General features: G+C 43.5%; 1 protein-coding gene across 2 annotated transcripts in view; it reads right to left on the bottom strand.

Annotated features, from left to right (window-relative positions):
- The window catches only part of LOC144960566 (atrial natriuretic peptide receptor 1-like), a 262,243-nt gene that overhangs the window by 23,201 nt on the left and 226,542 nt on the right, over nucleotides 1-12,500 (bottom strand). For both annotated transcript variants that reach the window (XM_078893777.1, XM_078893778.1), the window contains one exon: nucleotides 11,372-11,477. In XM_078893777.1, coding sequence (XP_078749903.1) covers nucleotides 11,372-11,477 — 106 coding nt within the window. The remainder of the gene's footprint in view (nucleotides 1-11,371; nucleotides 11,478-12,500) is intronic.

Genomic DNA, 12,500 nt, shown 5'->3' with positions numbered 1-12,500 from the left:
AATCAGACTATAACCTTCTAAGTTTTTGTGTATAGATAGTATGCAGATGACGTCACTCAGGCCTTTGTTATTGTTTTTGCCATCCGCGTTTGTGAGTTGTTCTCACTAAACTGTATTAACCAGACTATAAAAGTTCATGGTTACACAGAGTTTGTGTGTTGGTCCGTTATACTTCCGGATGGCAATGTTGTGAACTCCTTGGCCAAGCGCATTCTTTATATTGGTACGCTTATTCCGGCTGGCGGATGTTATGCGTTTAAAAAAACAAATCGGACAGCATCAATATCAAGTTCAGTTTGGCCGCTTCTAGAAGTTTCTGAGGACCCTGATGATGCCAGTGATCTAGAAAGTCAAATTGAAGGGTCATAGTAGTTTTCTACCGTACCCATGTCCAGTTTGACCGCTTACCGAAACGACTGCCAGTGATCTAGAAAGTCAAATTGAAGGGTCATAGTAGTTTTCTACCGTACCCATGTCCAGTTTGACCGCTTACCGAAACGACTGCCAGTGATCTAGAAAGTCAAATTGAAGGGTCATAGTAGTTTTCTACCGTACCCATGTCCAGTTTGACCGCTTATCGCAACGACTGCCAGTGATCTAGAAAGTCAAATTGAAGGGTCATAGTAGTTTTCTACCGTACCCATGTCCAGTTTGACCGCTTATCGAAACGACTGCCAGTGATCTAGAAAGTCAAATTGAAGGGTCATAGTAGTTTTCTACCGTACCCATGTCCAGTTTGACCGCTTATCGAAACGACTGCCAGTGATCTAGAAAGTCAAATTGAAGGGTCATAGTAGTTTTCTACCGTACCCATGTCCAGTTTGACCGCTTACCGAAACGACTGCCAGTGATCTAGAAAGTCAAATTGAAGGGTCATAGTAGTTTTCTACCGTACCCATGTCCAGTTTGACCGCTTATCGAAACGACTGCCATGATCTAGAAAGTCAATTGAAGGTCATAGTAGTTTTCTACCGTACCCATGTCCATTTGACCGCTTACGAACGACTGCCATGATCTAGAAAGTCAAATTGAAGGGTCATAGTAGTTTTCTACCGTACCATGTCCAGTTTGACCGCTTACCGAAACGACTGCCATGATCTAGAAAGTCAAATTGAAGGGTCATAGTAGTTTTCTACCGTACCCATGTCCATTTGACCGCTTACGAAACGACTGCCAGTGATCTAGAAAGTCAAATTGAAGGTCATAGTATTTTTACCGTACCCATGTCCAGTTTGACCGCTACCGAAACGACTGCCATGATCTAGAAAGTCAAATTGAAGGGTCATAGTAGTTTTCTACCGTACCCATGTCCAGTTGACCGCTTACGAACGACTGCCAGTGATCTAGAAAGTCAAATTGAAGGTCATAGTAGTTTTCTACCGTACCCATGTCCAGTTTGACCGCTACGAACGACTGCCACCGTCCATGTCATTGACGTTACGAACGACTGCCATGACTAAAGCAATTGAGTCATAGTATTTCTACGACATGCCAGTTGACGTACACGCTGCGAAAACAATGAAGTCAAGATTCTACTACAGTCTTGACGCTTACGAACGACTGCCATGACTAAAAGCAAATTGAAGTCAAGTATTTTACCACCAGTCATTGACGTTGAACGACTGCCAGTGACTAGAAAGTCAATTGAAGTCAAGTAGTTACGTACCCATCTTGACCGCTCGAACGACTGCCATGACTAGAAATCAATGAGTCTAGTTTCTACGTACCACCAGTTTGACCGCTACGAAAGACTGCCATGACAAAACATGAAGTCTAGTGTTTCTACGACATTCATTGACGCTTACAAGACTCCATGATTAGAAAGTCAAATTGAGTCAAGTAGTTCACGTACCATGCATTGACGTTACAACGACTGCCTAGAAAGCAATTGAAGGTCGTATTCTACGTACATGCATTTGACCTACGACGATCGTCTAAGCAAATTAGGGCATAGTAGTTTCTACGACCATGCCATTGACGCTACGAACACTGCATGTCTAAATCATTGAAGTCTGTAGTTCTACCGACCCATGTCCAGTTTGCCGTACGAACGACTGCCAGTGATCTAGAAAGCAAATGAAGGTCATAGTATTTCTACGTACCATGTCAGTTTGACGCTTACCAAACGATGCCAGTGATCTAGAAAGACAAATTGAAGGGCATAGTAGTTTTCTACGTACCCATGTCAGTTGACGCTTACCGAACGACTGCCAGGATCGAAACAATTGAGTTAATTTTTACGTACCATGTCAGTTGAGCTTAGAAGAGCGTGATGACAATAGGTAGTTTCTACCTACCGTCATTGACGCTTACAACACCGTGATAGAATCAAATGAGGTCATAGTAGTTTTCTAGTACCATGTCCTTGCCGTCCGAACATGCCATGATCTGAAGCAATAGGTATGTTTTTCGACCATGCAGTTGACCGTTACGAACGACTGCCATGATCTAGAAAGTCAAATTGAAGGGTCAAGTGTTTTACCGCCATGTCCAGTTGACCGCTTACCGAAACGACTGCAGTGATCTAGAAGTCAAATTGAAGGTCATAGTAGTTTTACCGTACCATGTCAGTTGACCGCTTACGAAGACTGCCATGATTGAAAGTCAAATTGAAGGGTCATAGTAGTTTTCTACCGTACCCATGTCCAGTTTGACCGCTTATCCAACGACTGCCAGTGATCTAGAACAGTCAAATTGAAGGGTCATAGTAGTTTCTATCCGTACCCATGTCCAGTTTGACCGCTTACCGAAACGACTGCCAGTGATCTAGAAAGTCAAATTGAAGGGTCAAAGTAGTTTTCTACCGTACCCATGTCCAGTTTGACCGCTTACGAAACGACTGCCAGTGATCTAGAAAGACAAATTGAAGGGTCATAGTAGTTTTCTACCGTACCCATGTCCAGTTTGACCGCTTATCCGAAACGACTGCCAGTGATCTAGAAAGTCAAATTGAAGGGTCATAGTAGTTTTCTACCTACCCATGTCCAGTTTGAACGCTTACCGAACGTACTGCCAGTGATCTAGAAGTCAAATTGAAGGGTCATAGTATTTTCTACCGTACCCATGTCCAGTTTGACCGCTTACGAAACGACTGCCAGTGATCTAGAAAGTCAATTGAAGGGTCATAGTAGTTTTCTACCGTACCCATGTCCAGTTTGACCGCTTATCGAAACGACTGCCAGTGATCTAGAAAGTCAAATTGAAGGGTCATAGTAGTTTTCTACCGTACCATGTCCAGTTTGACCGCTTACCGAAACGACTGCCAGTGATCTAGAAAGTCAAATTGAAGGGTCATAGTAGTTTTCTACCGTACCCATGTCCAGTTTGACCGCTTACGAAACGACTGCCAGTGATCTAGAAAGTCAAATTGAAGGGTCATAGTAGTTTTCTACCGTACCCATGTCCAGTTTGACCGCTTACGAAACGACTGCCAGTGATCTAGAAAGTCAAATTGAAGGGTCATAGTAGTTTCTACCGTACCCATGTCCAGTTTGACCGCTTATCGAAACGACTGCCAGTGATCTAGAAAGTCAAATTGAAGGGTTAGTAGTTTTCTACCTACCCATGTCAGTTTGACCGCTTATCGAACGACTGCCAGTGATCAGAAAGTCATTGAAGGTCATAAGTTTTCACCGTACCTTCCAGTTTGACCGTTATCGAACGCTGCCAGTGTCTAAAGTAATTGAAGGGTCATGTAGTTTTACCGTACCAGTCCATTGACGCTTAGAATCATGCAGTGATCTAGAAGTCAAATTGAACGGTCATGTCAGTTTCTACCGTACCCAATGCCAGTTGACGCTTATCGAACGACTGCCAGTGTCTAGAAAGTCAAATTGAAGGCTTAGAGTTTTCTACTAAAGTCAAGTTGAAGGCTTACGATACTTCCGTACTAGCAAGTACTTGAAGGCTAGTATTTCTACGTACCCATGCCAGTTTGACCTTACCGAACATGCCAGTGACCCTTAGAAAGTCAAATTGAAGGTCAAGTAGTTCTACGTACCCATGTCCAGTTTTGACCGCTTACCGAAAGTCAATTGAAGGGTCATAGTAGTTTTCTACGTACCATGTCCAGTTTGACCGTTATCGAACGACTGCCATGATCTAGAAAGTCAAATTGAAGGGTCATAGTAGTTTTTTTCTACCGACCATGCTTGACCTACGAACGCTGCAGACTGAACAATTGAAGTATAGTAGTTTCTACCGCCCATCTTGACCGTTACGAAACGAGCATGATAAAAGCATGAGTGTTTTTCGACCAGCCGTTGACCTTCAACGATGCCGTGACTAGAAATCATGAGTCAAGATTCTCCGCAGCATTGACCGTTACGAACGAGCTGACTGAAAGCAATAGTCATATAGTTTCTCATCATTGACGCTGAGACGCTGATAATCAATAGGGTCTAGATTCTCGTACATGCAGTTGACCTACGACATGCCGTCGAGCAAATGAGTTGATTTACCGTACCGCCTGACCGCTCAACGCCATGATAGAGTCAATAGTAAGTTTTACCACCGCCATTGAGCTATGACATGCAGTAAAGCATGAAGTCATAGTATTTCTACCGTACCCATGTCCATTTGACCGCTATCGAACGACTGCCAGTGATCTAGAAAGTCAAATTGAAGGGTCATAGTATTTTCTACGTACCATGTCCAGTTTGACCGCTTACCGAAACGACTGCCATGATCTAGAAAGTCAAATTGAAGGTCATAGTAGTTTTCTACCGTCCCATGTCCATTTGACCGCTTATCGAACGACGCAGTGATCTAGAAAGCAAATTGAGGTCATAGAGTTTCTACGACCCATGTCCAGTTTGACCGCTAATCGAACGACGCCAGTGATCTAGAAAGTCAATTGAAGGTATAGTATTCTAGTACCAGTCCATTTGACCGTTACAACGACTGCCAGGATTAGAAAGTCAAATTGAAGGGTCATAGTATTTTCTACGTACCCATGTCCAGTTTGCCGCTTACCGAAACGACTGCCATGATCTAGAAAGTCAATTGAAGGTCATAGTAGTTTTCTACCGTACCCATTCCAGTTTGACCGCTACCGAAACGACTGCCAGTGATCTAGAAAGTCAAATGAAGGTCTAGTAGTTTTCTACCGTACCCATGTCCAGTTTGACGTACGAAAGTCCATGATCTAGAAAGTCATTGAAGGTCATAGTAGTTTTCTAACCGTCCCATTCCGTTTACCGTACCGAACGACTGCCAGTGATTGAAAGTCAAATTGAGTCATAGTAGTTTTCTACGTACCATGTCCAGTTGACGCTATCGAACGATGCCAGGTCTAGAAAGTCAATTGAAGGGTCATAGTAGTTTCTCCGTACCCATGTCATTGACGCTTATCGAACGACGCCATGATCAGAAAGTCAATGAAGGGTCAAGTAGTTCTACCATTCAGTTTGAGTTTCACGCCAGTGATCTTGAAGTCAAATGAAGGGCATGATCTAGAATGCATTTACCGATTACCGACATGCAGTGTTAAAGTAATGAAGTCATGTTCTAGAATGTCATTGACCTTATCCACGATGCCAGTGTTGAAAGTAATTAAGTCATAGATTCTAGACATCAGTACGTCCAAATCAGTCAAGTCATTGGGTAGAGTTCTACTAAGTCATTGACGTACAACGACCAGTCAGAGCAATTGAAGGCAAGATCTAGAAGTCCATTGAGCTTATAACGACTCTGTTAAGTCAATGAGCTGATTCTGAGTCTTACCGTACCAACATGCGCTAAAAGTCAATTGAACAAATTAGTGTTACCCGACAGCATGACTAAAGTCAAATGAAGTCAAATTACCGCCATGTTTACCTCCATGAGTTAAAAGACTGAGTTAGATTGAAGCCAGTACCTGCAGTTCCGCTATCGAAACGACTGCATGATCTAAAAGTCAAATTGAGTCATAGTGTTTTCCGTACCCAGTCCATTTGACCGCTATCGCAACGACTGCAGTATTAAAGTCAATTGAAGTCAAGTAGTTTTCTACCGACCATGCAGTTGACTACCCAAAGAGTCATGATCTAGAAGTCATTGAAGTCATATGATTTTACCGACCCATGTCCATTTGACGCTTATCGAAACGACTGCCAGTGATCTGAAAGTCAAATTGAAGGCATAGTAGTTTCACGTACATGTCCAGTTTGCGCTACGAAACGATGCCAGTGATCGAAAGCAAATGAAGGGTCTATAATTTTACCGTCCATGTCCTTTTGACCGCTATCGAACGACTCCAGTGATCTAGAAAGTCAAATTGAAGGTCATAAGTTTTCTAACGTACCCATGTCCAGTTTGACCGCTTACCAACGACTGCCAGTGATCTAGAAAGTCAAATTGAAGGGTCATAGTAGTTTTCTACCGTACCATGTCCAGTTTGACCGCTTACGAACGACTGCCAGTGATCTAGAAAGTCAAATTGAAGGGTCATAGTAGTTTTCTACCGTACCCATGTCCAGTTTGACCGCTTATCCGCAAACGACTGCCAGTGATCTAGAAAGTCAAATTGAAGGGTCATAGTAGTTTTCTACCGTACCCATGTCCAGTTTGACCGCTTACCGCAACGACTGCCAGTGATCTAGAAAGTCAAATTGAAGGGTCATAGTAGTTTTCCACCGTACCCATGTCCAGTTTGACCGCTTACCGAAACGACTGCCAGTGATCTAGAAAGTCAAATTGAAGGGTCATAGTAGTTTTTCTACCGTACCCATGTCCAGTTTGACCGCTTATCGAAACGACTGCCAGTGATCTAGAAAGTCAAATTGAAGGGTCATAGTAGTTTCCTACCGTACCCATGTCCAGTTTGACCGCTTACTCGAAACGACTGCCAGTGATCTAGAAAGCAAATTGAAGGTCATAGTAGTTTTCTACCGTACCCATGTCCAGTTTGACCGCTTACCGAAACGACTGCCAGTGATCTAGAAAGTCAAATTGAAGGGTCATAGTAGTTTTCTACCGTACCCATGTCCAGTTTGACCGCTTATCGAAACGACTGCCAGTGATCTAGAAAGTCAAATTGAAGGGTCATAGTAGTTTTCTACCGTACCCATGTCCAGTTTGACCGCTTATCCGAAACGACTGCCAGTGATCTAGAAAGTCAAATTGAAGGGTCATAGTAGTTTTCTACCGTACCCATGTCCAGTTTGACCGCTTATCGAAACGACTGCCAGTGATCTAGAAAGTCAAATTGAAGGGTCATAGTAGTTTTCTACCGTACCCATGTCCAGTTTGACCGCTTATCGAAACGACTGCCAGTGATCTAGAAAGTCAAATTGAAGGGTCATAGTAGTTTTCTACCGTACCCATGTCCAGTTTGACCGCTTTACCGAAACGACTGCCAGTGATCTAGAAAGGCAAATTGAAGGGTCATAGTAGTTTTCTACCGTACCCATGTCCAGTTTGACCGCTTATCGAAACGACTGCCAGTGATCTAGAAAGTCAAATTGAAGGGTCATAGTAGTTTTCTACCGTACCCATGTCCAGTTTTACCGCTTATCAAAACGACTGCCAGTGATCTAGAAAGACAAATTGAAGGGTCATAGTAGTTTTCTACCGTACCCATGTCCAGTTTGACCGCTTATCGCAACGACTGCCAGTGATCTAGAAAGTCAAATTGAAGGGTCATACTAGTTTTCTACCGTACCCATGTCCAGTTTGACCGCTTATCGCAACGACTGCCAGGCTAGAAAGTCAAATTGAAGGGTCATAGTAGTTTTCTACCGTACCCATGTCCAGTTTGACCGCTTATCGCAACGACTGCCAGTGATCTAGAAAGTCAAATTGAAGGGTTATAGTAGTTTTCTACCGTACCCATGTCCAGTTTGACCGCTTATCGCAACGACTGCCAGTGATCTAGAAAGTCAAATTGAAGGGTCATAGTAGTTTTCTACCGTACCCATGTCCAGTTTGACCGCTTATCGCAACGACTGCCAGTGATCTAGAAAGTCAAATTGAAGGGTCATAGTAGTTTTCTACCGTACCCATGTCCAGTTTGACCGCTTATCGCAACGACTGCCAGTGATCTAGAAAGTCAAATTGAAGGGTCATAGTAGTTTTCTACCGTACCCATGTCCAGTTTGACCGCTTATCGCAACGACTGCCAGTGATCTAGAAAGTCAAATTGAAGGGTCATACTAGTTTTCTACCGTACCCATGTCCAGTTTGACCGCTTATCGCAACGACTGCCAGTAGCCCTAGAAAGTCAAATTGAAGGGTCATAGTAGTTTTCTACCGTACCCATGTCCAGTTTGACCGCTTATCGCAACGACTGCCAGTGATCTAGAAAGTCAAATTGAAGGGTCATAGTAGTTTTCTACCGTACCCATGTCCAGTTTGACCGCTTATCGCAACGACTGCCAGTGATCTAGAAAGTCAAATTGAAGGGTCATATAGTTTTCTACCGTACCCATATCCAGTTTGACCGCTTATCGCAAACGACTGCCAGTGATCTAGAAAGTCAAATTGAAGGGTCATAGTAGTTTTCTACCGTACCCATGTCCAGTTTGACCGCTTACCGAAACGACTGCCAGTGATCTAGAAAGTCAAATTGAAGGGTCATAGTAGTTTTCTACCGTACCCATGTCCAGTTTGACCGCTTACCGAAACGACTGCCAGTGATCTAGAAAGTCAAATTGAAGGGTCATAGTAGTTTTCTACCGTACCCATGTCCAGTTTGACCGCTTACCGAAACGACTGCCAGTGATCTAGAAAGTCAAATTGAAGGGTCATAGTAGTTTTCTACCGTACCCATGTCCAGTTTGACCGCTTATCGAAACGACTGCCAGTGATCTAGAAAGTCAAATTGAAGGGTCATAGTAGTTTTCTACCGTACCCATGTCCAGTTTGACCGCTTACCGAAACGACTGCCAGTGATCTAGAAAGTCAAATTGAAGGGTCATAGTAGTTTTCTACTTTACCCATGTCCAGTTTGACCGCTTACCGAAACGACTGCCAGTGATCTAGAAAGTCAAATTGAAGGGTCATAGTAGTTTTCCACCGTACCCATGTCCAGTTTGACCGCTTACCGAAACGACTGCCAGTGATCTAGAAAGTCAAATTGAAGGGTCATAGTAGTTTTCTACCGTACCCATGTCCAGTTTGACCGCTTATCGAAACGACTGCCAGTGATCTAGAAAGTCAAATTGAAGGGTCATAGTAGTTTTCTACCGTACCCATGTCCAGTTTGACCGCTTACCGAAACGACTGCCAGTGATCTAGAAAGTCAAATTGAAGGGTCATAGTAGTTTTCTACCGTACCCATGTCCAGTTTGACCGCTTACCGAAACGACTGCCAGTGATCTAGAAAGTCAAATTGAAGGGTCATAGTAGTTTTCTACCGTACCCATGTCCATGTTGACCGCTTACGAAACGACTGCCAGTGATCTAGAAGTCAAATTGAAGTCATAGTAGTTTTCTACCGTACCATCCATTGACCCTATCGAAACGCTGCATTCAATCAATGAAGTCATAGTGTCCCTACCCAGTCCAGTTTGACCGCTTATCGAAACGACTGCCAGTGACCTAGAAAGAAAAATTGAAGGGTCATACTAGTTTTCTACCGTATCCATGTCCAGTTTGACCGGTTATCGAAACGAATGATAATAACAGTGTTGAATGGGGTAGCGTGGCTCAGCGGTACAGTCTTTGCTTCGTACCTGAAAGGTACCGAGTTCGATCACCTGCCGCTGCGCTGTTTGGCCTTGAGCAAGTCACCACGCCCTAGCTCAATTTGCGGCGCTGCACTGCGGCTGACGCCTGGGTTATTACAGCCTTCCCTTGGAATGGACCCTAGAGACAAATTTCCCCTATGGGATGAATAAAGGGAGTTTATTTTTATTATTATTTATGCCAGTGATTTAGGAAGTCAAAGTGACGAATCGGTTCTTATCAAATTTTTTCTTTGGCAATAAGAGATGCAGAACAAACAAACAAACAAACAAACAAACAAACAAACAAACAAACAAACTAGAGCTTTTATATTGCGCAATATCCACTAAACGTGCTCAAAGCGTTTTACAAGGGTTCCCTGATCAACAGCAACCATTAACATGTAGGACGGAACATGACGCCTGTTTGGCGATATTACAATTTTTTGGGGGATAGAGACAACGCTGTTAACGGCCATCAGGTATTCATTTTACACATGAGTACGGTGAGTAAAGAGCCTTTTCCAAGGACTCGACTATGCGCCGAGCGAGGCTCGAACCCAGGACCTTCCGATCCGAAAGCGAGTGTCATACCACTAGACCAGATAGCCGCACAAGAAGTTGCCAAAGTTGGGCTGTAGGGGAAAATGGCTGCTTTTCTTTCACGTTTTGGAACCCGCTTCTCCTGTGCCGCGATAATGTGGTTTGGTCAATGTGACGACAATGGCCTTCGGACCGAAAGGTCCTGGGTGTGAGCCTCGCTCGGCGGATAGTCGAGTACTTGGAAAAGGCTCTTTACTCTCATTCTCTCACCGTACTCAGGTGTAAAATGAGTACTTGGCCGTTAACAGCGATGTATCTGTCTGGAAAATAAATGCCTAACATTAACAGGCGTCATGTCCCGTCCGACATGTTACGTGTTGCTGTTGGTCACGCTCTGGGCACGTTTAGTGGATATTGCGCTATATAAAAGCCCAAGCTCAAGAAGGTCCCGGGTTTGAGATCCTCACTGAGCGGAGCATAAGTAAGTACTTGGAAAAGGCTCTTTACTTATAATAATCTCTCACCGCACTCAGTTGAAAAATGAGTACCAACCTGGCTGTTAACAGCGTTGTCTCTGTATCCCTCCCTACCCCCCCCCCCCCCCCCCAAATATCGCCTTACAGACGCCATGTCTCGACCTACATGTTAAACGTTGCTGTTGGCTAATGACGCCTTGTAAAGCTTTTTGAGCACGGTTATTGGATATTGCGCTGTTTATGTAGATAGTATGCGCTTGGCGCAGACGCTCATAACATTGCCATCCGGAAGTATAACGGACCAACACACAAAACTGTGTGTATCCATGAACGTTTATAGTCGGGTTAATACAGTTCAGTGAGCGTTACTCATAAACGCGGATGGCAAAAAACAATAACAAAGACCAGATTGACGTCATTTTCGAATTATCTATATCAATGCACAAGTATTTTTTCATTTTAACTCCGACATAAAAACACCTTGACGCGTGTGGTCACATTTTATGATTTTATGACAGAAGAAGTAATTTATCTATCTTGGTAGGGGTCGTGAATAGCTCTCACGGTAGAGTCACGATCTCCCCGGCCAGGCGGAGTTGTCGTACCAGTAAGGTCGCGGGTTCGAGCCCCCATCACCCTGAAAAATGCCGGATAAGCTGAGAGAAGAAGAAGAAGAATCTATCTATCTAGGAACGTTTCGGGTCTTACCCTGTTCTGCTCCATCTTCTTGCTCTTGTTCGTTCCCGCAATCATGATGTCCTCCCATTTCACTCTCCAGTTTTGTTCGTTGAGCTCGGATTCAAGTTTGATGTGTCTGCAGCGATAGTAACGATAATGGTGATGAGAATGATGATGATGATGATGATGATGGTGATGATGATGATGATGATGATGATGATAATGGTGATGGTGATCATCATCGATGATGATGATGATGATGATGATGATGATGATGATGATGATGGTGATGATAATGGTGATGGTGAGGATGGTGATGGTGATGATGATGATGATGATGATGATGATGACGATGATCATGATGTTGTAATGATGATAGAACTAAAAAGAGAGAAAGATAGACACCAGGGGAGACAGATAGATAGACATAGATAGATAGATGGATTGATAGATAGACTAGATAGATAGATAGATAGGTGGATAGATAGGAAGAGAGAGAGAGAGAGAGAGAGAGAGAGAGAGAGAGAGAGAGAGAGAGAGAGAGAGAGAGAGAGAGAAAGAGAGAGGAAAAAAAAGAGAGAGAGATAGAGAGAGAGAGAGAGATAGAGAGAGAGAGAGAGAGCTAGAGAGAGAGAACGAAAGAATATACGAGTGCCAGAAAGACGTGGAGGCCACCCACCCCCATCCAACCCCCATCCCCACCCATCCACCCCAACCAGACGTCTTTCGGTGTAAATTGATATTCAAATGTATTCAAATCACAGACTGTAGTGAATCCATCCATATTATTACCACCGCCACCGCCACCACCACCGCCCTCTACTCCCACCACTACTACTACTACTACTACTCTCCCATACACCAGAAAAACCCAAATTTGAAAATTTGGCTAGAAAAAACACGTCCTTCAAAAATCGATCGATTTGAATGACCCTCATCTTGGCAAAAACTCTCAAATCTGAGACTTAAAAGAAGACTTCGCAAAGTCCCAGGTGTGAGAGTTTTTGCCAAGATGAGGGTCATTTAAATCGATCGATATTTGAAGAACGAGTTTTCTGGCCAAATGTTTAAATATGGCTTTTTTTTCCAAAGTACGAAAGACTATCCATCAACTAACAACTGCTAGACAATGTCTGTTGTATTCTGGAAAAAAAAAAAA

This window comes from Berghia stephanieae, chromosome 15, assembly GCF_034508935.2.
Source record: "Berghia stephanieae isolate SIO BIC M18660-M18661 chromosome 15, UCSD_Bste_1.3, whole genome shotgun sequence".
NCBI classification, from domain to species: domain Eukaryota; kingdom Metazoa; phylum Mollusca; class Gastropoda; order Nudibranchia; family Aeolidiidae; genus Berghia; species Berghia stephanieae.
The sequence above is the reverse complement of the archived record's forward strand: the minus strand, read 5'-3'. Positions and strand labels throughout refer to the sequence as shown.